We start from the raw sequence: 25407 nt of genomic DNA, 5'->3' as shown, positions 1-25407 counted from the left end.
CGTTTCGAAAAATCTCTTGCGCCCCAAATGAAGAACATCTACTTAATGTTGTTTTTTCAATGAAGTCAGTGGCGTAAGAGATTTTTTCGAAACTGGATTATGGAAAACCGATATCTTCACCGCTGGCTTTCGTAATTAATGACCATAGCTTTAAGCCATGATACAGAATACTTAATTCATACTGTGTGCCTAATTTTCAATTTTTTAAACAGCCGTTTAAGCAATATTCACAAAAAGTTAATTACTTAAAATTCCAATAATTTATCTAGAAAAAAAGCTTTCTCGGCAACAAATATATTGAGAAATTGTCTCTATTTTAACGATATCTATTATTTGCTGAAGTCCTGCTGTTATAAACTTGAGTTCCATTTGTTTTGTTTAAACTTGAGTTCCATCGAATATTACGGTTTTAACCACGGTTTGAAATGTCGGAATTGAAGCCATATGAACCAAACACAAACTTCCGTCATTTTCATTAAAAAATACAAATAATTTTGTAAAATCCGAAATGTACGCTTTCGATTGTATTAACGCTTAATTTTTTATTCTAATTTCGCTCGAAAAGTGCATACTTCAGACGAACATAAAAACATAATTGAATTTTTAAATGAATATCTTATTGTAAAGCTAGTTCACGAATTAGAAATTCAAAATAATTCGACATATATAATATGCTTGTAGTCGTACAATACACTACGCAGCAGGAATTCACCTCATCGATTGACCTATATACGTTGTTTTCACAATTACGTCACAGTTAGAACGTATCTTCTATGTATATACGTATATATTATGACGTATATTATTATTTATACAAACCGGCGTCATTATCATCAAGTTAGATAGATACGTCCATAGAAAATCTATAAACCAGAATTCTGATTTGACAATTTTTTTTTAATAGTTACGAGCAGAATTCCCTGCCAACTTTTTACCTGATTGGATAATAGACTATAAAAACTATATATAAAATGAATATATATATGTATGTGACGTCATTGATTTTATTTAAGACATAGAAACATTTATACCCCGCCTATATACTACAGTTTGGTACGGGATTTCCGCTATTCACTAGTTTAAACGGCGTATATATTTGAATCGATATGATAAGTTGCATAATATGTGGAACTAGGTTACTGTACACTTGTATCTGTGTGTGTGCGAGTGTGTCGTTATATGCATACACAGACGTTTGAATCCAGACGGGGAGTAATAGTAATATGGTTACCCTTCGTTTTTATGACATGTTTGAAACATTTCGTGACAAACCAATTTTATTTAGAGAATATATATACCTATCTAATAAAATTTATAACGAAAAATTTTTTAATCAAGAAAAATGGGTTTATTACTTCAATTTGATGTTCTAGTAATTTATTGGTAGCATCTACGTTTCTAATCTATTATATTATGGAGCCTTACGTATGTATCACTCCGGAAGTTGATAATCACTAGACTACAGTAGACCTAGAATATATTAATTTGAGGTCCACGGGACAATTTTGGATTTCTTTGGTGAAAGCTTGTCAGATTTTTGTTATCTACATTTTTATGGTGCAAATTTGGGTTTTTAGTTTAAATCTGGCAAAATATTCGTATGAAATTATTACCCACTAGAGTCAAAATTTGATTTGAAAACATAAAAATTATTTCATTCTCGAAATTTTGATTACAGCTTTTATTTAAAATGCAGTTTAAGAATCCGATGAGTTCCTAAAGGTTTAGGAGGTGGAAATAGGTTCGGGTGAATTCAAAGGTCTGTCGAAAACTTATCCTCTTCGAAAACTAAGTGACTGGTATTGATTTATATGTTATTTTTAATGATCGATTGAAGTCGAAATACTGAAACACTAAAATCAACCCTTCGTGAGATAAACCTTGACATAGAAGAAGCAAATGAGAAAATAAGAATTTAAAGTAAATCTTATTTTCCTGGTTAATTTTAAAAAATTTTCTTCAAGTAGAAAAACAAAATTATCCACAAAACCTTATAGTTATCATTTATTCTAAAATTCATTCTCAATCATTCTCAATAAAAATCAACAAAACAAATTTTGAAAATGTGCCTTAGGTTAGGTTAGGTTATATAGGCAGTCTATGACGACACACTTAGGCTATAGAGCCCATTGAGATACCACATATGTGTTTTACCATCTTATCCGCTGATAATTTCATTGTAGAGTTCTTCAAATTATTTTTAATTTTTGTTGCGGGAATCGAATTTGCTACCCTAAGCATACCGCGAACGGAATTGGTAACGCTTTAACCAACTGAGCTACTAGGGTCGAAATATGTCTTACTCATTTTAATTTTGACGAAGCTGGCGAATAAATCTGTAAATAGTGGCCACATGCAGATATAAAATATGTCTTATAAAAAATCTTATAATAAGAAATGTCTTAAAATGTTATCAGTTTTAATTCAACGAGTAACTTACATAATTGATAATAGTAATTACGATTACCTAATTCATACTGATGATGACTACATGGTAGTACAAATACGTATTTACATAATACAAAAATTGATCTAGGAAATTAAAGAAAAAATAATCGAAATTTCATCTGAAAAATTCTATATTTATCTTTGATAATACTTAAGAAGTATCAGTTTTAGTCAACTGGTAGATTTAACTCATTCAAAACTTTCCAACTTTGGTGGCGAATATTTTTTTTTAACTGACGGATAAAAAAAATTTGAATTTAGCCATTCTCAAAGATATGGTTGTTCTCAACATTTATTATAAATATATTATTTCATTCTGTAAAAAGTGGATTTACATTTTAGCTTAAATTCGAAATTTCTTCTAATAGGTAATATACGTGGCTTTGAATCGGAAACTCGACTCATTTCTCAATATCGGTCTTGTTTCAATCAAGGGAAAATAATTAAAGCCTTGAGTAGGCAGCAAAATAAGTTTGTGTATTTTCTTGACAAGAAATTATGTAGGTTTATGTTACAACGAAATCGAAGAATATTTAGATAAAAAACTAATTTACTCTTGATTTTTTAACGAGTTTAATTTTTAATAAAATAATTAATAGAAACGTTCTAACCAAGTACAAGAATTCGAAGTACTTGTATATTAATAATGTAGCAAAATCACAAAAAAAATAAATGTATTTTACCGATTAAACGATTATTTTGTAAATAGTATTAAAAATATTGTCAATTTATGATTAACTAAAGTGTTGTCAATAGAAATAAATTATGAAGCCCCACAACTGATGTTTAACCTCAAACAAAATATGAAAATAGGCCATCAACTGATGTGATTGAAGGAAAACGATCTCAATAATAATAAAAATGTAATAATTAATAAAATAAAATAAATAAAAATGTAATCGGAAAATGATCTTATTTGATTTGATATAACTAGGCCAGTGTTTGAAATCAGATTTGAAGGTTACTATTCCAAGGTGAAATAACTATTAAATAACGGTGTGCATTTTTTTTACTCTAATGTTATTTTCATATGAACACAAAATGGATGATATGTGTATTATTTTATTCTGTATAAAATTTTACAAATCAATTGTTCATTTCAAATAGATTGAATACATACAAGAAATTATTATACCTTGCGTACACGTGTATAATGTATATGAGGATATATTAAAATAGTCTTTGTAAACTGAATGTTAGAAATAAGAGGATGGTAGAAACAAAATTATGGTACTATTGTGAAATCTTGTAAGGTAGAATGTCCGAAAAACCACTTTTTTACAGAATGAAATAAAATTTTGAGTAATGTTAGGAATTAACCGTCTCCTTGAGAATTGTTTTTATTTAATTGTTACTGTAATTTGTTGGTAGTATATTACATATTTAGTTTTAACTTTGTAAAAAATGTTTGTAATGCGTTATATGAATAATTTTAGCTACTAACGATGGTTACGTTGCAATCGAAATCGATATTTAACGAAATGTAAATCTGTTGTATGTTTATACCATGTATATATGAAATATACATAATATATTTAGTCCAAGTTTGTAACACTTGAAAATATTGTACTACGAACAAAATTTTGGTATAGGTGTTCATAGAAATATTAGTCCATTTTTGGTTGTCTGTCCGTCTGTCTGTCAACATGATAACTGAAAAACGAAAAGAGATAACAAGATGAAATTTTTATATCGTACTCAGGACGTAAAAAGTGAGGTCGAGTTCGTAAATGAGCAATATAGGTCAACGATTAGAGATAGAACAAAAGTTTAAATGTAAAAAAATGTTCCTTATAAAAAAATAAACAACTTTTGTTTAAAACATTTTTTTGTAAACTCAATGTTTACCCACGAGGGCGCTAATTAGGTGCAAATTTCAAAGTATGTATTAATATGAGAAAATCAGATATGTGTGTGTGGCCATTTAAAAGTGGATGTTTTTTTATTTACGTGACGTCAAAAAACCAATGACTACGTCATCAACACTGTCTATACATGGTATTTCAACAATTAACTCAGTCCATTGTTTGTTTTCACTTGTTTAATTATATTTTTTAAATTAAATTTCTTAATATACAATTTTATTTCCAGTATCGTGGTATTTATTTCAATAACTACAATAGTAACTGCATTGCTCTTCTCGATTCTTTTCTTCCTCCGCTTGATCTCTCAAAGAAACCATCGCTCTCATAACTAGCTTATTATTTGTATGATTTTCTTAACAAAAATAAGAAAATCTTTTTATTATCATTGACATCTTTTGGATTTCGCTTATTTTAATAGCAAGAATCAATAATTTTGCATAATTTTATCTTAATCGCCCCGCACGGGTCCTCAAAAACATATTCAGTCTCGGAAATAATTTTACAAAAAATTACAAAATGGTCCATTTTGTACCAGTGATGAATACTTTCTATTTCACATCTAAGTAGGTATTGACATTCCGGAAAGACAAAGATCAGTAGATGATGATTGTGTCGATTGCGCATATATAGGTTGGAATGGGCTCTCACAGACAAACAAATATTTTTATTTTTATTTTTAGAAATATAGTTAATTTTATAAACATAAATTATGGTCTTTGCGTGAAAATAAATCACACTAAACGATTCAAGAAATAACAACATTTACTTGGTCTGTTAGAGAAGTTTTTTATAAAGTAAATGAAATGACTAAAAGAATTGAATATTCGAAAATGGTTAAAACAAAATGAATTTTTAATTGATTGGGTCGAAATTTTGGACAAAAATTTTGTTTGAATGTAAAAAAAAAAAAATTTATTATTTTGTCATGAAGAAGAGACTGTGATGGTTTCGAACCAATTGTAGCAAATAATTTTTATTAAGGAATTTTTTTTATTTTGCATACTGAATTTAAATCCAACAAGTGTAACCCCTTCTTCTTCAAACAAACATAAGTACATCAGCACTCTACAGTGTAAACTTCTATGTAAATCCAACATTCATTCTCCGTTAAGAGTATGACATTAACATGAACTTGAAACTAAAATTTAAAAAAATAAAATTTCCAAACATTATTAAAAGTAGCAACACAATCAAAATTGTGGAAACTGTTTTGTATTTATTTATAAAATATTTCCTTTTATAATATGAAACACATCCTGTTAATGACAATATTTGTGTATATGTGTTCGGATGTAATTAGACACTCGACAATTTGTAAATCGATCATTCGCTCAATAAAGTTACTATTATTTTTATTCACCGGAAGAGCAGAAATGTTAACACTTGTTCCATAAATTTTAATAAAACTCGAAATTAAGATGCCCCAGAAATAGTTCTCATTATTTATGGCAGCTTAATTTTCAGCTTTTAAAATAACCTTTCTGGAGTTTTCCAAACATTAAACTATTAATAGCTCAAAAACGGTGAACTTTAAGAAAAAATCACAAGGAGCCTTTTTGACGTAAAATTCAGGTAGCTTTGTTATTTGACTGTCTCTGTGGAGGGGGAGGAATATACAAAAATTAATCCATTAAGGTATTTAGCAACATACGGGGTATTTATCTATAAGCTTTTCTGAACAAGAATCAATTGACAAAATGCAGTCCTCAATTTTTGCACACTAACTCTAGCGCCTGCTCTAAGAATAATTAAAAAATTCACTGACCAAATAATTTCACTCAAATTTCGTTGCAAGAAAGTGAAACGAAAATTTTATAAAATAACGGACATGGAAAATCATAATACTAATTCGAATAGAAAAAAAATGATAAAAAATTCTTTTAGAACTCTGTTACGAAAATAATAAAATTCCCTGACTTTTTTCTTTCTTTCACGGAATTCCCTTACTTTTGCAGTAGATTTAGAATTTCCTCTCATTTCCAAGTTTTACAGATTTTCCAATAATGTGGCTACCAATGTCAATGTCTAAAATTAGAACAAACAAGTGACTGAGATAATTGTTGAAATACCATGTATAGACAGTGTTAATGCTGCAGTCGTTTGTTTTTTGACGTCACGTAAGTAAAGAGGGATATTCACTCGTTGATAGCCACACACTCATAACTGATATTCCCATATAACACATGCTATAAATTTTGCACCTAATCTGCACCCTGGTGGGTAAGCAAACAGTGATGTTTGCAAAAACATGTTTCAAACAAAAGTTGTTTATTTTTTTATCCGGAATATTTTTTACATTTAAACTTTGTAAACGGTTTACAATATGCGAAGACCCAATTGACCTGTGTTGCTCATTTACGAACTCGACCTCACTTTTTACGTCCTCAGCACGCTATACAAATTTCAGCTTGATATCTCTTTTCTTTTTTGAGTTATCGTGCTTACGGACTTACAACCGGAAATAGACTAATTAGGTGATTTTATAAATACCTATACCAAAATTTTGTTTGTAGCATCAAAATTTTTAAGCATTACAAACTTAGGACTAAACTTAATATACTATGATATATTATTTCATATATACATGGTATACAAATATTGAGATTTTATATAGTTTGCTTTGTATTCCAATTTAAAAATGTATATCTTTTATTCGATCATCCTTGATGTATAGCAATAAGTTCGAAATCTTTAGCAAGGAAGTTCAAGTCACAAGTTACACTAAAAATTTGGCTATAATTTTCGAAAAATTATTGGACATAACATAACATTTTCATGTAAAATAAAATTTCTATTTCAATTTAGTAAAATTGAATAGACTGCATAAATAACAGTGAATGGAGTGACACATAATAAATATGCATATGGATGTGTATTGTGTAGTGTATACAATCTGTTATAAATACTCATAGTACAGGAGCTCGCAACGTCGGAAAAACAAGAATTTCAAGTCAGATGCTTGTCTTGCTCTTTCAGTTAGAGCCTGGACCATCTGGCTGGCGGTAGCGATTGCGTTTAGTAGTGCGCATCCTATATATCTATACAGGTAATAATCCTAAATTTTAAAAGTATTTTAGTATGTCTGTAATTTTAATATTATGTTATTTGAGAATACAAAAACCTAAAATTAATTTGCCAGACGTTAATTCAGTTGTTAAACCTTGAATAAAAAAGAAAAAGTTATGAAAAGTATTGCAGTATGTTAGTAATGACATTAGTATTATATATGTCTTATGTTATGGTCATTTCTTTAAGTATTAGATAGCCGCGGTTGTTAAGTCACAAGAAGTTTTATTATTTTAGTGACTACTTAGTTCGAATACAGCAGCAGTCACAAATTTTTTTTTAAATGTATTATCATATGTAGCTCTATTTGGATTTTTTTTTCTATTTCATTTTTGTAATGTTGAACGTTTCATATTTTGTTTTTTGATAAATCTGTATTGTTTACATATAAAATGCTTTGTCCTGAATGACTGACTGACGGATCATTGCAGACTAAACCGCTGATCGTAGAGACCTGAAACTTGGAGAGTGTGTTCTTTGTATGACGTAGGCATCTGATAAGAAATGATCTTCCAAAATTCAACCCCTAAGGGAGTGAAAGAGGGGTGTGAATTTTGTATATGGAAAACCCATGTTAATAATTTTATAGACAAATAAAATTTGTAACTGCTGCTGGATTCAAACTAAGTTATCACTAAAATAATTAAACTTTTTGTGACTTAACAACCGCGGCTATCTAATAATGATCATAACATAACACATATATAATACTAATGTCGTTACTTACATACTGCAATACTTTTCATACCTTTTTTGTTTTTATTCAAGGATTAACAACTGAATTAACGTCTGGCAAATTAATTTTAGGTTTTTGTATACTTAAATAACATAATATTAAAACTACAAACATACTAAAATACTTTTAAAATTTAGGATTATTATCTGTGCAGGTAGCATGCGCACTACTAACGCAACCGCTACCGCCAGTCAGAATGTCCAGGTTCTAACTGAAAGAGCAAGAAGAACGACATAACATAAAATCAGCTGACCTGAAATTCTCTGTCGAAAACGTTGCTAGCTCTTATACTATTAATACTCACATAACACTTACAACAATATGTTATGTACTGACTGTTTAGTACAGTGAGTTTGTATAGAACAGCTATAGAGTAGTAATAGAATCGGATATAAAATGTAGCACACAAATAATAAAACTATTTAATTCTTGTATTATTAATTCGTGTGTATTAAAATATGAGAAAAGGAAATGATTAATTTATGATGTTATTTGTAAATATGTGCGACTCTGACTGTGAGCTATAATACCATTTCATTCATCATTACATACATGATACACGTACCTAACTACCTACGTAAGTACGTATGTGTCTGTTAAGTGTTCGTCTAGACTCAAATTTTTATGATCAACTGGGTATATTAAATAAGGGTATTTAGGGATTTTTATTCAGTCCTTTGTAAAGGACAACAAAGAAAATATTGATCACTAATAAAAAATTTTGTACTTTTTGAATGTTAATAAACGATGTTAACAAAGCGACGATTTATCTGACATTGTATTTAAGATATCGAGATGCCGTTTTTTTTTTTATACTATGTATATGAAATATACCAAGGTATGCTATGTTTAGTCCCAAGTTTGTAACGATTAAAAATATTGATGCTATGAACAAAATTTTGTTTTTGTAATAATAGTTATAAGAATTTTTTAACGAAGTGAACGGATCTCAGTTCAGAAAAAGAGAAAAAGATCAAAATGTGTCCATTTGAAAGACTTTACAAGTAGTGCCATCGTAGCCCTTCACATTTATAAATTTTTGTAGCTCCCACTAAAACTATTTTTGATACAAAATCTGATCAAAGGAAAGGGAAGAATTATTAAAATATCATAATGACTTCATAAATGATTTAATACGAGGTATCCAAACTTAAATTTTAAACTTATATCGATGTGTTTTGACAGCTAATAAAGTGTACTCTATATTGATTGGATTTTAGCTCAATTTGAAAACAAATTTTTACTGTTTGAAATCAACTACTGTATCGTTATCAGTAGAGAATCTTTCATAAAAGGCGTTTGAAATTGTACATTGAGATTACATATAAGCAATTAAAAATAAAAGGTTCTACAAAAACGTGGAAAAAATTTTGGTTAGAATGAAATTTGAAACACGGTCATCAAAAAGGCTTTATAATTTTCTAGATAATGTGTAATAAGAGAATGTTATAACATCCAACATAATTTATTTAACGAATATAATAATAAAAATAATTTTATTGATTCTAGATTTGAAATTATTTATTATTAAAATGATAAACAAAATTTATTACGAAATAACGTGAAAGCAGCATATATACAAAATATTTGCCAATATCACATTTTATTGCAAATAATTATTGTACACTATCAAACAAAATTTAAGTATCTATTTCTTTTTAATATTGCATGAACCTACTTTTTTAATGGTTCTTTGTACGCGTTTGATTTTTTATCGATTCACTTCTTGTTAACACAATTTCAATGTTAATACTAAAAAGGTTATATTACTAGAATTTTAGGCGATTCTGGTTGGGGTACGACCTATTACTTTTACTATAATTATAATACATTATCTTGTATAAAATATATATTAATTAACGGAGGGTAAATCGACATAAGAATATCAGTAAGGACATCTTTGAAAAAATTTTATTTCATTGATTTCTAGCTTGCCATAGCGAAACCACATACGAAATATCAGACTGATACACTTATAAAAGTAGCGAATTAACTGTGGACTAAATCGTTAAATATGCTGGATAAATATACTATTAAAAATATTAATTGATTATACTTCATTAATATTATAATTGGCATAATATTATATTGCTAATATCTTATATTTCACAGATAGTTTAATTCAAAATTTTGTCGTAATGTGTATCGGCTCTTTATGGTCGATTAAAATATTTTTAAATGCCGTAGATCATTAATATGTTATAATATTTAATTTTTAACCTCCATATACACACCTCCACAACATATTTATTAAAGAGATATTCGCTTATTATTGATTTAATTCTCGTCGTTGATATTTGAATATTCTTGGATACTACATGAGTATAACTTCCTTGTAAAAAAGAACCATTTAATTATAAATATCTCATATATTGACCTTGGAGAAAATGATAAAAAAACTTAATATACACAAATTAATATGCACTAAAAAGTAAAAAAATAACTATAAAATATAATGTAGTTACAATTACTGTTATTTTTGGAGTCGGTGTCAGCCAAGGAAACAACTGTGACATAACAGTTTGCTACATTAACTTGGCTGACACCGACTCCAAAAATAACATTATTGTAACATTATATTTAATCGTTATTTTTTTACTTTTAATTGCATATCAATTTGTTTTGGAATAGTTTTCTTGTAAGAAGTCGGTTTTTTATACCATGTATATATGTAATATGCAAGGTATACTAAGTTTAGTCCCAAGTTTGTAACGCTTAAAAATATTGAAGCTACCAACAAAATTTTGGTATACTTTAAAAAAAACAGACTCAAACTCTTTCTTTTATATATAGGAGTCATCTTTTTCAACATGATTCCTATGGGTCTTTTCATCCGAAAAGTTTTAGCATAGACTATATAGTCCAGTCCCGGGATTTCTAATAACAAAAAGGAGGGAGTGTAAAAAAATAGAAGTTGCACCAGTGCCAATCCACAAAACATTCTACAGCTAATGAGGTAACGAGCAGTGTGACAACAAACATAGCGTTTATAAAGGAATCTGAATAGAATCGTAGCTCAACAATGCGTACTGATAAAAGAGCCAAAAACCATAGCGGGGAAAACAAAAAGAATTGCGACATCTGCAATGTATTTTGAGACTCAAGACCATACTGTCGAATTTAACTAATTTACTAATGTAAGTGGCACCAAAGTTTCTATACCATACAGTATAGTAAATAACGTCATAGTTATGAACTTACGGCAATATTATATCGAGTATTATCATCTACTTTTTTAGTAAATGTCTCTATAGTCCATGCATTTTTTACAGTATAGGAGGGGTAAGTGTTTGAACACTACAAAATACAATCTGTCAGATTTTAATCGTTAGAATCAATTCAACCGTATCAATAAAAAAGAAACAATAATAAAAATTCATCCTAAGAAAGTCCGGTATAATATTTTTTGGTTGAACTTTAATTTAGTAGTAATATAAATGAAAGTATCATAACCCAAACAACAATTATACAGATTATCAGAAAAATTTGAAAGTAACCATGCATAAAATAAATTCTTCAGTAATAAGCAGCAACAACTTGATTCTTTTTTTTTTTTCATTTAATATTATTACTTTAGAGTAAATTTAATAAATTTCTGAATTTTATGCAGAAAAAAAAACTGGTTTGTTGCAGCGCGATAAACACATTATTGTGATGCAGAATCTAGGGTATAGACAACATATTTATACAAATATTATTAATGTTAAATAATTAACGGTAATGAATGTACAGTGTGTGTGTTGGATATACGGGTACTCTAGGAAAATAAAACAAATAGTACTGTAAATATGGAGAGATTATCATGGTAGATGTCTGCAAAACACTTCACATCTCCCTCTTTTATAATTAAATAAATGGTCACCATCTTGAACTTTAGGACCTTCAATTACCTTCATGAATTGTGATTTTACCATAAAAAACGGTTAAGACTAAAATTATTAAGAACAATATTTTTCATTATATTTGTTTGAAATTTCTTGCAATATTTAGAACTAGCTGACATTGCCGAACAGTTAATGAATGTTGTGTTCGCTGGGAACGTTCAGCTTAAAAACAAAGGCTACCGCACTATATCTTTCATTTCCGTGTCCTCATTATTCTCCCCTTTAGCTCAAAATTTTAGGAATTTTAATTTTTTGGAATGAACACTCATTTTTAAGAAAATAAAATATAGCCCATGTTATTTGCTGACAATGTAGCATTCTATAAGAGACAGTTTTTTAAATCGGTTAAGTAGTGAATTCAAAAATGGTGAATTTTTATACATAACTCCTTCCCCCGATTTTTTAATAGTTATTATGCTACTCGGGGCGGTGTCGAATCCAAAAAATCAGAGATAATTTAAATCGGTACATCCTTTCTTAATTTTTTTTTTTTTTGGTTTAACTAATCCGATATTGTTTATATATTAACAGGATATAGTTGATTACTTATTGAAAAATAATTTTTTGATTTTACGACAAAAAATTTATTTAAAACTCGTATATGTGCCTGATTGGTTATTTTAAGCCTAAAAACATTATGGAAACTTTTAATTGAAAAAAAAAATTCAAACAAATTTTGTTAGAAATATTGTCCTGAACACTTTTTGTCAGAATCGTTCTTCATGTAATACCAAATTTTATTAGATTCAATCCTGGAACTAAAGACGCTGGCCAAACCTTTTAAAATTCTATGAATGGAAAATAATCGATGAGTTTTGGAGCATAAAAACTTTGATAAATTTAATAAAGGGTTTAAAAATTTAAATATAGCGCCCCTACGTGTTTGTTTATTTCCAAGAATTCATTTCACTACATATTATAAAACAAAGTCGCTTTTTCTGTCCCTATGTCTCTATGTACGCTTAAATCTTTGAAACTACGCAACGGATTTTGATGCGGTTTTTTTAATAGATAGAGTGATTCAAGAGGAAGGTTTTTATGTATAATACATCCATATTATAGTAGAATAAGGGGATGAAATAGGGGATGAAAGGGATATGCTTAAAAAACTAAAAAAGTTGTGCATCGATTAAGCTCAAATATTGACACGATATACAACAAGCTTCAAAGATTTATTGTTTTTATCTACTTTTAACCTTCGGAGGGTAGAAAGGTGTAGCGAGAAAGTGGGAAGGAATTATCGAATATTTACAAATATACCTAAGTGGGGTATCAAATAAAAGAGCATGACGTGTACATTACAAAACTGTTATCCCACGCAAGGAAATGTGGAGGGAGGGGTGCAAGTGGGGATGTTGCCCAACAAAGCGGGTAGTTCACAGCTAGTTTGTTTATAAATTGATAAAAGTGGGAATATTCTTATCTCTCAAAAAACCCATAAAATTCACATGGGTTTTTCCTCTTTGAAAAAACAAGTAATTGATTCACTATTAATTTCGACCTTCTTTCCAACAAGTGCTCATTAAAAAAAAATACAGCATACCTAAAATCATTATTTGAATAATTTTAAACATATGTGCCAAACTACGCAAGCTAAATAAGCACGCTTTATATGTTTTAGGCAGCAAGTAAAGCCGGAAGTACCTTATAATAACATTTTACGTTAAATAGTTTGTACATCCTACGTGCAGCTCAAAATATCGCATACTAATCATATCTACAAAGGAAATAAATATTTTTTACAAGACAAATTCAAATATTCAATATACTAAAATAAGATATTAATTAAAAGGCGTTAACACTCGTTGAAGAAGCAAACGTTACATATCTCAGGATAATAATTACGTTTAGCTTATTCATACTGCATGATGGCGACTATTAGAGTTGTGTCGACTATGACTTTGACCGACTAGCCGACTAAACGATTAGTCGGTTGTAAAGAGGCAGACTGCCGACTAATAGACCCAGTCAATTAGGGTTTCGGGGATATTCGGCAATTACCGTTGCATTGTTTCTTGATTTTTCAGCAATTTAAATTTAATCAGGTCAAAATGAAAGTCTCATATGTGGATTTTTTGCCCAATTGGACAATAATTTCAGTTAAAGGTCAAGTGCAAGCAGTGCCAAATGATATACATTTTATTGAAAAATACATACAATAAGAAGTCGGATAATCGCCGATCTGTGCCAATAGTCGCCGAATGCGAAAGTGGTCGGATAATCTGGATATCGGAACTAGTCGGAACATCACTAGTGACTACCTATGACTACTAGACTCATCTTAATTACTTACTCAATCTTGGAAGCAAAATGTATATTAAAAAAATTAAAATTTATTATTTTCATTAATATTTATATTTAAATACAAAATGGTAATGTTTTTGTCATATAAAGGCGAGTTCCGCGAATTGATGAAAAGAGAATAAATTTGGCTGCTAATTTCTGTTCGCTTTTTTTTTATATCATTCAGCTCAGTATTTGATTCACGAAGCGGGGGGAACATATTCGAGTAAGTTCTTCTGCATGGGTGAGACATTTTACGTGGACCTTGAATAAAATTTCATAAAAAAACATTGCTAAGATATCCACGGAACATCTCAATTTATTGCCTGATAATTTCACGATAAATCATAACCATATACAATTTAAATTTAAAAAATCAACTTTGGGTCCTACAGGCCCAATATGTTGCTCATTTACGAACTCGACCTCACTTTTTACGACCTGAACACGCTGTAAAAATTTTAACTTGATATCTTTTTTTTTTTTAAGTTATCGTGACGACAGATAGGCAGACAACCGGAAATAGACTAATTAGATGAACATCTATACCAAAATTTTGTTCCTAGCATCAATATTTTTAAGCGTTACAAATTTGGAACTAAACTTAGCACACCTTGATATATTTCATATACATGGTATAATAAATACAAAATTTTTCAACAGACACTCGTCAAATTTGCATTAACGAGTGTAGTCACGTTCAGTTTAAGATACCAGGCAACATCGAACATTCAACAAAATCATATTCTTGATTTCCATGATTCTTTGAACAATGGACACTAACTGAAATGATTTAAATAAAATCAACACGGATTTTATTTTGTTTTTATAACAATTAAAGTTTATTTATTATACAATAAAATTTTTTATGAATGTAGTACTTTCACAAACTTAATTAGTTAATTACTTGTTCCTAATTAAATTAATCGAATGATTATCATTTGATCAGTACATTCAACAGTCAAATTCTTATCAGTAAGATTTAGTACCAAATTTTAAATTGCATACACACCGAAAAACATTGGAAAAGGTGTCACAAAATTCTATATATATATATATTCTCATACAGAGGAAAAAATTATCTGATTAATTTTGATAGCATCGTAATTATGGCAGAAAGTAAAATTATTCTAAACACCTTAATTGTTTTTGTTAATGAAAAAAGCATTCAATATGTTTATTAAAAAATAAACAATTTAGGAATATAATCTATCAGGATATCCCTGCCGCTATTAATATTTATTAACAAGTGAAAACAAACAATTGACTGAGTTAATTGTTGAAATACTTTGTATAAAAAGTGTTGTATCTCAGTGCTAGCATTATTTTTGTTTAAATATATTACAATAATTAAAAAAACCAACACAATTACAGGCGTTTCGACTGATACTTATTTGGTTTTCGAAAAGTTCGAAAGTATTCTCTAAAAATTTTTTTGTTTTTCGACAATTTGCGCCATCACGGGTAAGCAGTGATGTTTTAAACAAAAAAAATGTTTTAAACAAAAGTTTAACGGGCCCAAGACCCAATTGATCTATATTGCTCATTAACGAACTTAACTTCCTTTTTATACCATGTATATGAAATATACCAAGGTATACTAAGTTTAGTCCCAAGTTTGTAACGCTTAAAAATATTGATGCTATGGATAAAATTTTGGTATAAGTGTTCATAAAATCACCTAATTAGTCCATTTCCGGTTGTCTGTCTGTCGTTTGTCCGTCTGTCATCACGATAAATCAAAAACGAAAAAAGATATCAATTTGAAATTTTTACAGCGAACTCAGGACGTAAAAAGTGAGGTCGAGTTCGTAAATGAGCAACATAGGTCAATTGGGATAGATACGTCAATTCGTAAGAGATAGAACAAAAGTTTAAATGTAAAAAATGTTTCTTATAAAAAAAATAAACAACTTTTGTTTGAAACAGTTTTTTGTTAAGATCCGTGAGAGCGCAAATTGTATAGTATGTGTTTAATGGGTATATCAGTTATATGTGTGTGACATGAATGATTGTATGTATATGTAATGTAATAGAGTAATCAACACTGCCTATACATGGTATTTCAACAATTAACTCAGTCAATTGTTTCTTTTCACTTGTTTTTGTCCTGATATCTCTTCGTTTTTGAATGATCGTATCTACAGACAGACAGACAAGCGGGCAATTTTATTTGGGCAAAAATTATTTTAATTGAGGGGACATAACTATGAGTTTAGCTATTTTATGAACATTCTCTACCTTAAATTTAATTAAAAACCATTCAATTTAAATCTTTAACTGATACACACTAAAAGTATAATACTCCTGAAAGTTTATATTATAAAGCATCGTCGAGAGGATAACGTCTCGCCTATGCCACAAACAAAGTGAATGTTCTACATACAACGTACGCATTGATTAGTTCACACGTGCTATTATTAAAACAAAAATAATATAATATACTAAATATGGAATAAACCACGTGCCATAAACATGTATCTCAATAACACGTCGTGTCGCGTCGCCTCGACGCGGCCGTCCACTATTTAAAATTAACAGACTGTGATGATATTGAAGACGACCACAATAAAATATCTTTACGTTGTTGTCGAGAACATTAAACTTTATAAATCATAAAAAATTTGAAATGTCATATATCACTGAAAGAAAGTCGGTGTACTTTTCAATTTCCTTAGTATAATTTGCATGATGAATTCTGTTAAGACCTCGAGAGAACATATAAAATTTTTTTTTAATAATACATGAATTTGAACTTCTGTAAGACACTTAAATTAAAGCAAGCTTCATACAAGAACGATTCAAACCAAGGTAAATACATAATGCTAAAAATTTTCTTACATAAAAAAAATTATAAAATATTCACACCTAACTTCCTAATATACATTTTCAGATTTAAATATCTCGGAAAACAAATTACTCGATCATCTTAGTCAAAAATGGAATCAACCTCGGAATTTTAAGGAATAATCTGAATATTTGTACAAACCTTTATTTTGATAGTACAAACACTGCCTTTAAAATCACATAAGGACAAGTGTCACTGTGTCAGCGCCCTTAGATTTTCAAGGTCAATGATCACAAAAATCAGTTTTGAGAATATTTCCTTTTCTTTGCCTTCAATTGTATTTAAATTTGTAGAGGATAAAATTATCTACAAACCTATTTTTATTCGCTGAGTCGTTTTTGAAATACAGGGCGCAGAGGATGGAGTGCGCTCAGCTATACGTACACTCACTGTCAGAAAAAGTGCCACAGTTAAAACATTCTAAGCGGTACGCATCATATGTTATGTTATAATAGTAACACTTAGAATGTTTTAAAACGAGCATTTTTTGTGACATTGAGTATACCTTAGTGAATCGTGAATCCCATTTTATTATACGGTATATTTACTTAATTACTCATTAAATACTAACTAAAATTATTATTTAATTTCTTTTTTATAAATATTGACTCTGGGCTGAGGTACATGTAGCTGAACGCTCCCCATATTCTGCACCCTCTATTTCAAAATAGATTCAGCGTATAAAAAGGGTTCAGGCGAAATTTCTAGAGAATTTTATCCTTTACAACTTTGGGTAACTTTTCAGAAATTCAGAATGGTTATCTGAACATTTAACACAAAATTTCGAGATTATTTTCACATTTCAGTTGATTCGTTTTAAAAATAGACCAGAACAAGTATAACTGAAATTTATCGCCTTGACTTTAATAATCAGTTCAGGTAAAATAACTATACCAAAAGTAAATCTAGATTGGTCAATTTCCTACGTACATATGGGCGCTTTGAAAAGGATTCGCTATGAATCGCTTTGCACTTCTTGATAGCAAGAATCAAAGAAAATTTGTAGCGATTTGAAAATAGCCGTCATCTTTGGCAAATGTTTTAGATTAATATACTTACATGATGTTATAACTGGAATTAAGGTCTAAATTCTAAATCTCCCAAGGTAAAATTACAGTGAGTAAATTTTATGACTCGTATTTCATTTTTGGTTCGAATAGGCAGCACCACGATGCATTTTTGTTTTAATCACGTGAGTTTTGAGAAAAAATGAAGATAATTTTTATTATATTTATTAATTTTGTGAGACTCTTTGAAACATACTAATTGTAATTTAAAAAGGGTCTATTATAAATCAAAACGTAAGTAGTGGTTCACTTCAATATTGTATAAACAAAATGGCATTATCTAAAAATTTCTAACTTAAATAAAACATATGACATCATAATTTCATATGAATATCGATATTATTTATTACAATTGAAATCTAAATTGATTAATAAACAAAGATTAAAGAAATTGAGGATGATTCATTTGTAAAATATGGGTATAACAAAACGAATGTGTCTATCCAATCAATGAACGATATTATTACGTCTCAAGTTTTGAGCTTTGTGATATTCAATATGTTTCTCTTTGTGACTACGATCCAGACAACTTATAGTTGCATCAAACATTTTAAATCAACAAACACACTAAATCAATCACGTGAGATAAAAATTCATCTTTTTGTTGATTTTAAATATCAAGATATTATTAATCCATATTTGAGATATTTAACAGCCAAGTTTAACTTGATCAAAAATTGATAACGTTTGTCTAGCTAAACAGACGGGTACGACTTAACTTACATTCAATATTGAAATAATTATTTAAAAAATTAAAACTTAGAGAAAGTTACCCAAACGTGCAAAATTAATAAGACATGAAGCAAAAACTTAACAATAGAAAATTGAAAAAAAATAATATGGAATATAACTTACGATTTTGTAAAATCATTCCATAAGGTGGACCTGTGATACAAAGACCTTCTTGTTTGACAGGCCCGTTTGATACAAAGCGTGAAACCATGATGTTAAATTTTTTTAATTTTTTTTTTTTTTTTAAATTCAACAAAAAAAGATATTTAAATTTTTTATAAATTTAAACAAATTTTAAAATTTTTGGGGTTACATTAATTTTTAAAAATTAAAAAATAAAATTTAATTTATAAAAAATATTTTTGCTGTTTGAGATGCAATACACTGATTGCATATTTTCGTTTCCCGAAAATTAATGTCAATCCCATCCCCAAACATGTTGAATGGTATCGAAAATTTCGACAAAAAACTACTTTATATTTGAAATTATAAAGGAAAAAAATTGTTCACAGATAAATTATATCTCAGAAATATTACAAATGTCAGTACACTTCCGAACAAAATAAACAAATTCAAATATTGATTACTAATGACATTATTGAAAAAATTTTAACGTCAAAATTTTTTTTACATTGTTTTAATTTCAACGTGTCGACTTTTTATGAACCTCAAATAGGAAAATCGATAAGGGCGTTTTACAAATCACAGACGACAAAATTAATCACTTCTATTTCATATAAACACAGATACAACACTAATTTTTTTTTTATTACTTGAATTACAAAAAATAATGAAAATGTGTTTTATTTAATTGTCTTATAAAATAAAAATTAATTAATATTTTAAAAAAATATTAAATATAATGACATGTAGCGAAAAATTTGCTGGCGACAACGCCATTGTATCGACTGAAACAATTAGTTCACCGGTTTGCCACACTCATACATAAATAACACATGCGCATATTACACACCAATCAAATGTGCTAAATCTTTCGTATTATGATCTCATAACACACATACGTTCTTCAAGATTACTTTCTGATGCTTCGTTATCAATTTACCAGTGTTGCCACTTCCTAATCTTTAATTTTATTATTAATTTTTAAAGCTAAAACGATTTATGATATATCCTATTATCAAATCCAATTTAAAAATTTTGAACTTTATAATAATTTTAAATTAAACAAGTTATAATTTAAATGTCTGTCATGCAAAATCTGCTTAATCTAGAAGATTTTCCCATAATCCGCGGACTTATCATTAGTTGACGACAACAATTGCAAAGTTGTGAGCCTGTCTTAAAATTGGGACATCAAAATCCTAAATATCTCTATTATATCCTATATTAAATTGAAGATAATTTTTCTAATACAAAAAGAAAAGGATAAAAAAAATCACAAATTGTTTTTTTTTTTTCTTCGTCTATTTCTTTTCTCTTCTCGGTGTTACTCGCCGGCTAATTCGGACACCACAGAAGATCAGGCGGCAATTTAAGACCTTATATGTACACACAATTTTTCACAATAAATGTCTATCAAAAAAGAGTTGTTGTTGGAGAGTATTGTACTATTTGATAGTATTTTCAAATATTTTATTGCATTTCCGGTTTAATCGGATCTCTGAGCACAATGGTGTTTTTTAAATTCCAGCTTATACAATTGGTCAAAATTTCGCCTCAGTACAATTTTGAATCATTTTGGATATCCTTTTAAAACTTTTTCTTTTGCAATAAATAAATTTTATCTTAAGAAAAAAAAACGATATGAAAGAATTTCGAAAAAATTAAATTTTATTCAATAATCTTATTCTTTGAGGCAACATTTTGCAAGATATCATCTCTCGAACATTTCATTGTGGGATGTACACTCACTGTCAGAAAAAGTGCCACAGTTAAAACCATTCTAAGCGTACGCATCATATGTTATGTTATAATAGTAACACTTAGAATGTTTTAAAACGAGCATTTTTTGTGACATTGAGTATACAATAAAAGTTTGTTATATACAACACTTGTATACAAATGGACACGTACTCCAGTTCTTGAACTCCGTTTTAAAATTACTAAAAAAGGCAAAAGTACTGAAAGAATCTCTCTTGTAATAAATTGAAATATGTACCTTAAAAACAAATGACAATCGAGTAACAATATGGGCTTTTTAATGTTATATTCGTGGTTATAATTAAGTCCAGTAGTAGAATTCACTGATCAGGTAACGAAAAAGTTCGGTATTGTTTTGGTAAAAGCTTGATTTAAACGTTGATGTTTATTATAATTGATTTTATAACGACAACGTAAAGGATATGTAATGGAGTGATTACATATATATCATGTATACAAGAAAATTCACTGATAATCTCGCTAAGTGAAATTTTTTCAACCTTTATCAGCCATTTGGGGAACGACATTAATAAAATAATTTGAACGGGATTTAAACCGTAAAATATTTACAATATTACAGAAGATCTTTGATATTTACTATTCTAAGTTATTTATTTATTAGGAGTATTTTATGTACAAATTGTATTTGTCGATAGCCTAAATTCAATCAAAAATAAATTTTTCCAGATTAATGGCACTTTAAATAGTTATCTAATAACTGAGAATATACTTTATTAATCGAAAATTAAATATGATAAGCAAACAATGAATCATGTGTACAATATTGTAATACAAATAGGGGATTTTTTGCCATTTAAAATATTTTAATGGCAACACTGTTGTACTACTCATCGAATACAAATACAACCTCTCATACAATACTTAAACAGTGCTGTCATATATCACTATCCTTTTTATAATACATCTGTTTCTTTTTTTAATTCATTATGAGAAATACCAAATTTACCGGATTTTATGAAAATTATCCGATTATATTTATTTTAAACATTGAAATTTATAATATGGGAAAAAAAGAAATTATAATTTCCCATTTTTATTAATGTGAAATTATTGTATAATTTTTTTTTTCATTCGAATTATAAATTGAAAGTTAAAGGACATGCGTAGTATTACATGAGATTTCTAATTTTTAAAATAAATACATCTTACATAATAGAAAATTGTATTTGATATGAAATATTTTCATTTTGATGCATAGATTAGTTTAATGGTATAATACAATTAAACTAATTAAAATAGATAAACAGTTATGGGTACATAGAAATACAACCTGTTAGACTATGTATGACCCAAATACATGAACTTGCAAGGACACTTGCCCATATATAGAAATTATAAATAAAATATTAAATCATTGAATTAAGAACAAATCTTACCCATTTTAAAAGGTTTGTTAGTATTTGAATTGTGAAATGTTTGATAAGGATACGGTGGTTGTTGTGGATAGCAGCGGGATTGCTGCGGCGGCGCCGAAGGCACTTGTTTTTGGTTGTTACTCATGTCCGGGACCGGCCCTAGGGCGACACACCGTGGGCTTACCGTGCCAGCCACCGTCCTAGCTCCTCAACAATCCGCATATGTCAATTCTGAATGATTTCCGTATCACATGCGTGTATATATCATCAATTTACTGGCGTCCACGTCCCAAACAATTTCAAACTGTTCATCACACTTAATTACTTTTATAAAAGTTGATACAAAATATAAATCCAAAAACAAAAAAAGATGATTGCGATACTTGTATAGAAATATAAATAAATAAATAATTAATCCACGAGAAATAAATATTGATACTAAGTTTTGAAATTCAGTACAAATCAAAGGTTAAGAAACTGTTCCATCCAAAATGGCGGAGTATTAACCCAAAAACATGTTTTTAAACCCCCATATAAACAACCCACCCACACAAATAGCACACACGGCACTTCACTCAAAATTTGTTGATGTTTATTATTAATTTTTCAAAAGTTAATATAATCACTTTTTTTAAAAAGAAAAAAAGGTCTAGCACAATAAAAATGACACGCGGCTCTCACGTTGCAATTTTAGCGCTAACTATATGGAAAAGTTATAACTATTTAACTATAATACCCGTTTCGAGCATTTTTAGTACCAATCAATTGAGAGAATTATAAAATAATTGTCACTATCTTTTTTTATTACACAGTGTAATAGATAACAAAATGAAATAGAAATACATCGTATGTCGTACTTTTAAAACATTTTGTCATGTCAAAATCATTTGTGAATTCATTTTCATAACCTTATATTTGTTATAAGTAAATTTAAACAATTTTGTATAAATACTTTTCTTGCAAGAATGACATCCTCTGGTAAATTAGAAACTGAAAAATTAAAAGAAAATTTAGAAAACCAATTAGATCGACTTGTTCAACAATTAAATGATCTTGAAAGCTGCAAGTAATGAACTTCATTAACCATTCAATTAACCATTTCAATTTAAAAAAATTTCTTGTTGTTTTTGTAGAGACGAATTAGATAGCAGTGAATATGAAGAAGTTAAACAATCAACAATTGAACAGCTAAAAGAGTTCCAAGAAAGTTTACCTCGAATAGCTAAAGGTGATGTATCTTTAGTAAGTAGTGTTGCGGCGATACAAATGGTAAGTTGTGTAAACCTGATAAAACACGTTACAAAAATATAATTATATAATGTAATATAAACAGGCCACTCAAGCTGCTATTTCGAAAGCTTTTAAAACACCGGAAGTATTAAAATTGTTTGGTAAACGTGAACCACAACAATTACGAGAACGATTGTCGACAATTGATGAAAATATAAAATTGAATAAAACAACAAAAGAATTTACAATAAATGAAAAGGTATGTAAACATCGTGTTACGAAAATATATAATACAATTAAATGCTAGGAAAATAAAGAATGAAAAATACAATTTTCAATTTTTCGCTTAGTTTGAAAGTGAAAATTTTGTAGTTGTGAATACATTTTATTTGTAAAAATTTTCTCACGCTTTTGTTCAGTTTCCAATTATAGCCATTCAATCTTCCAATTTTCTACATTTATAATTTTTTCCTGTCACATCTTGAAATCAATCTTTCACATTATATCAATGATAGGAAATGTATATACAGGCACAAGAAAAATGTATAAAGGAACATGCATAACGCAATAACGCATACTTAAAAATTAACATTTGTTTGTAGAACAAAGAGAACAATTTTACAGTCTGCTTTTAATTTGAATAAAAGTCAATACTATTCAATACACTAAAAATTTATTGGCAGACGGTTTTCTCGTGTTAAAACTTAAACATAAGTATTTTTTTTTACTATTATTTTTATGATAAAATTTGTACACGAGAAAACCGCCAAATAAATTTTCAGTCTTGCCTTTTATTCAAATAAATGGCAGACTGTAAAAGTTGTTCTCTTTGTTTTGCAAACAAATGTTTAACTATGCATTAATGCGTCGTCTTTTATTTTAGACATTTTTTTGTTGCTTGTGGCTGTATTTCTGCAGATTGTAAAAAATTGATTGATAAGTGAAAAAAGGTGATAAATAAAGGATAAAAATAATGATAGTAGCGAACGGTTGATATATCAAATAGTTCACAATTTTTGTTTAAATTGAGATGGTTTCTTCCTTCAGGATTCCCTTGGATTTTTGCTTCTAGATTCTTGATTTGGTCCTATAATTAATTTTTACCTTATCTTTTCTTTACCAAACTTCTAGAGGCTCCCTTGAAGTTACTCCCGTGTTTATGCTCAATTTAATTTAATTTCAAATATTTTTGAAAACTTTTGAATTTAGTCTCTGGTTTTTAGATACAAATATTAAACACTCTACGACAAATGGGTGAAAAATTATCACCAGCAGAATTAAAATTATTAGAAGAATATTCTACAGCTCTGGAATACGGTAAAAATTTAGAATTTGAACAATTACCAGACGATAATCAATAAAAAAGTACAAAAAGTGTAATAAGACTAATTCGCCATAAGTTTTTTTAATAATAAATTAAGAAAAATGTTTTTATTGAGTACAATTTTTTGTTATAATTTTTATTTTGAAATAAAATTTTTTTAATTATTATGAGTTTGCTAACATTCATTTATCATTTTGTTATGATCATTTGTCTCGGATTATGGAAACTAAAATATCTAGATTCTAGACCATTCAAATTTTATACAGCTTAGCACAGGATATAATTTTAATCTCGTCAGCTAAATTTGGGGAAATGATACAAATAAAAGTTGGCTAACTTAGAGCCAAGCATCTTACAAACGCTTCGAACTTGTCTTTAAATTTCACGATCATTTAAAATTCAACTTATATTCGTAAATGATAAGAAATATAGGAAATGTTTAAATTAGAAAGTTATTATTTAATAATAAACATTTGTTCGAAACATTTTTCGAATTCGGCCAAAATATCTCTAAAATAATATTTTGAGTAAAAGTTAATACTTTTACTAAAATTTTGAAAAAAAAAAAACTGCCTAAACGCTTTGATACTGCAAAACCAGGCTAATATAAGAAACTGAAATAAATTTTTGGATAAAAAAAGATTTTTGATAATGATCTCATGTGTAT

At 28.5% G+C, this 25407-nt stretch overlaps 2 protein-coding genes across 5 annotated transcripts in view; one reads left to right on the top strand and one right to left on the bottom strand.

Annotated features, from left to right (window-relative positions):
• The window catches only part of LOC123290381 (eukaryotic translation initiation factor 4 gamma 1-like), a 79123-nt gene extending 56551 nt beyond the window's left edge, over positions 1–22572 (bottom strand). The window contains exon 1 of one of the 4 annotated variants that reach the window (XM_044870530.1): positions 22208–22572. In XM_044870530.1, the coding sequence (XP_044726465.1) occupies positions 22208–22331 (124 nt within the window). In that variant the 5' untranslated portion in view covers positions 22332–22572. Of the gene's footprint in view, positions 1–19052; positions 19189–22207 lie in introns of those variants that run through there. The other 3 variants (XM_044870529.1, XM_044870531.1, XM_044870532.1) reach the window with 3 other exon arrangements.
• Positions 22573–23059: 487 nt separating this feature from the next.
• LOC123305851 (protein LZIC-like) lies at positions 23060–24834 on the top strand. The gene is made up of 4 exons (XM_044887686.1): positions 23060–23252; positions 23320–23455; positions 23520–23675; positions 24640–24834. The coding sequence occupies exons 1-4, from the start codon at positions 23152–23154 to the stop codon at positions 24775–24777; spliced, it is 531 nt and encodes a 176-aa protein (XP_044743621.1). The 5' UTR covers positions 23060–23151; the 3' UTR covers positions 24778–24834.
• The last annotated feature ends 573 nt before the right edge of the window (positions 24835–25407 follow it).

The sequence above is a fragment of the Chrysoperla carnea genome, chromosome 1, assembly GCF_905475395.1.
Source record: "Chrysoperla carnea chromosome 1, inChrCarn1.1, whole genome shotgun sequence".
Lineage (NCBI taxonomy): Eukaryota > Metazoa > Arthropoda > Insecta > Neuroptera > Chrysopidae > Chrysoperla > Chrysoperla carnea.
Note: the sequence above shows the minus strand (reverse complement) of the source record. Positions and strands in the feature narration are given on the sequence as shown.

What these genes read in the sequence shown, in the direction of transcription:
- LOC123305851 (XM_044887686.1), top strand. Translation starts at nt 23,152, where the DNA reads ATGACATCCTCTGGTAAATTAGAAACTGAAAAATTAAAAGAAAATTTA. An exon ending in AATGATCTTGAAAGCTGCAA is followed by an intron (nt 23,253 to 23,319) that starts GTAATGAACTTC and finishes TTGTTTTTGTAG; the next exon opens with AGACGAATTAGATAGCAGTG. An exon ending in GTGTTGCGGCGATACAAATG is followed by an intron (nt 23,456 to 23,519) that starts GTAAGTTGTGTA and finishes TAATATAAACAG; the next exon opens with GCCACTCAAGCTGCTATTTC.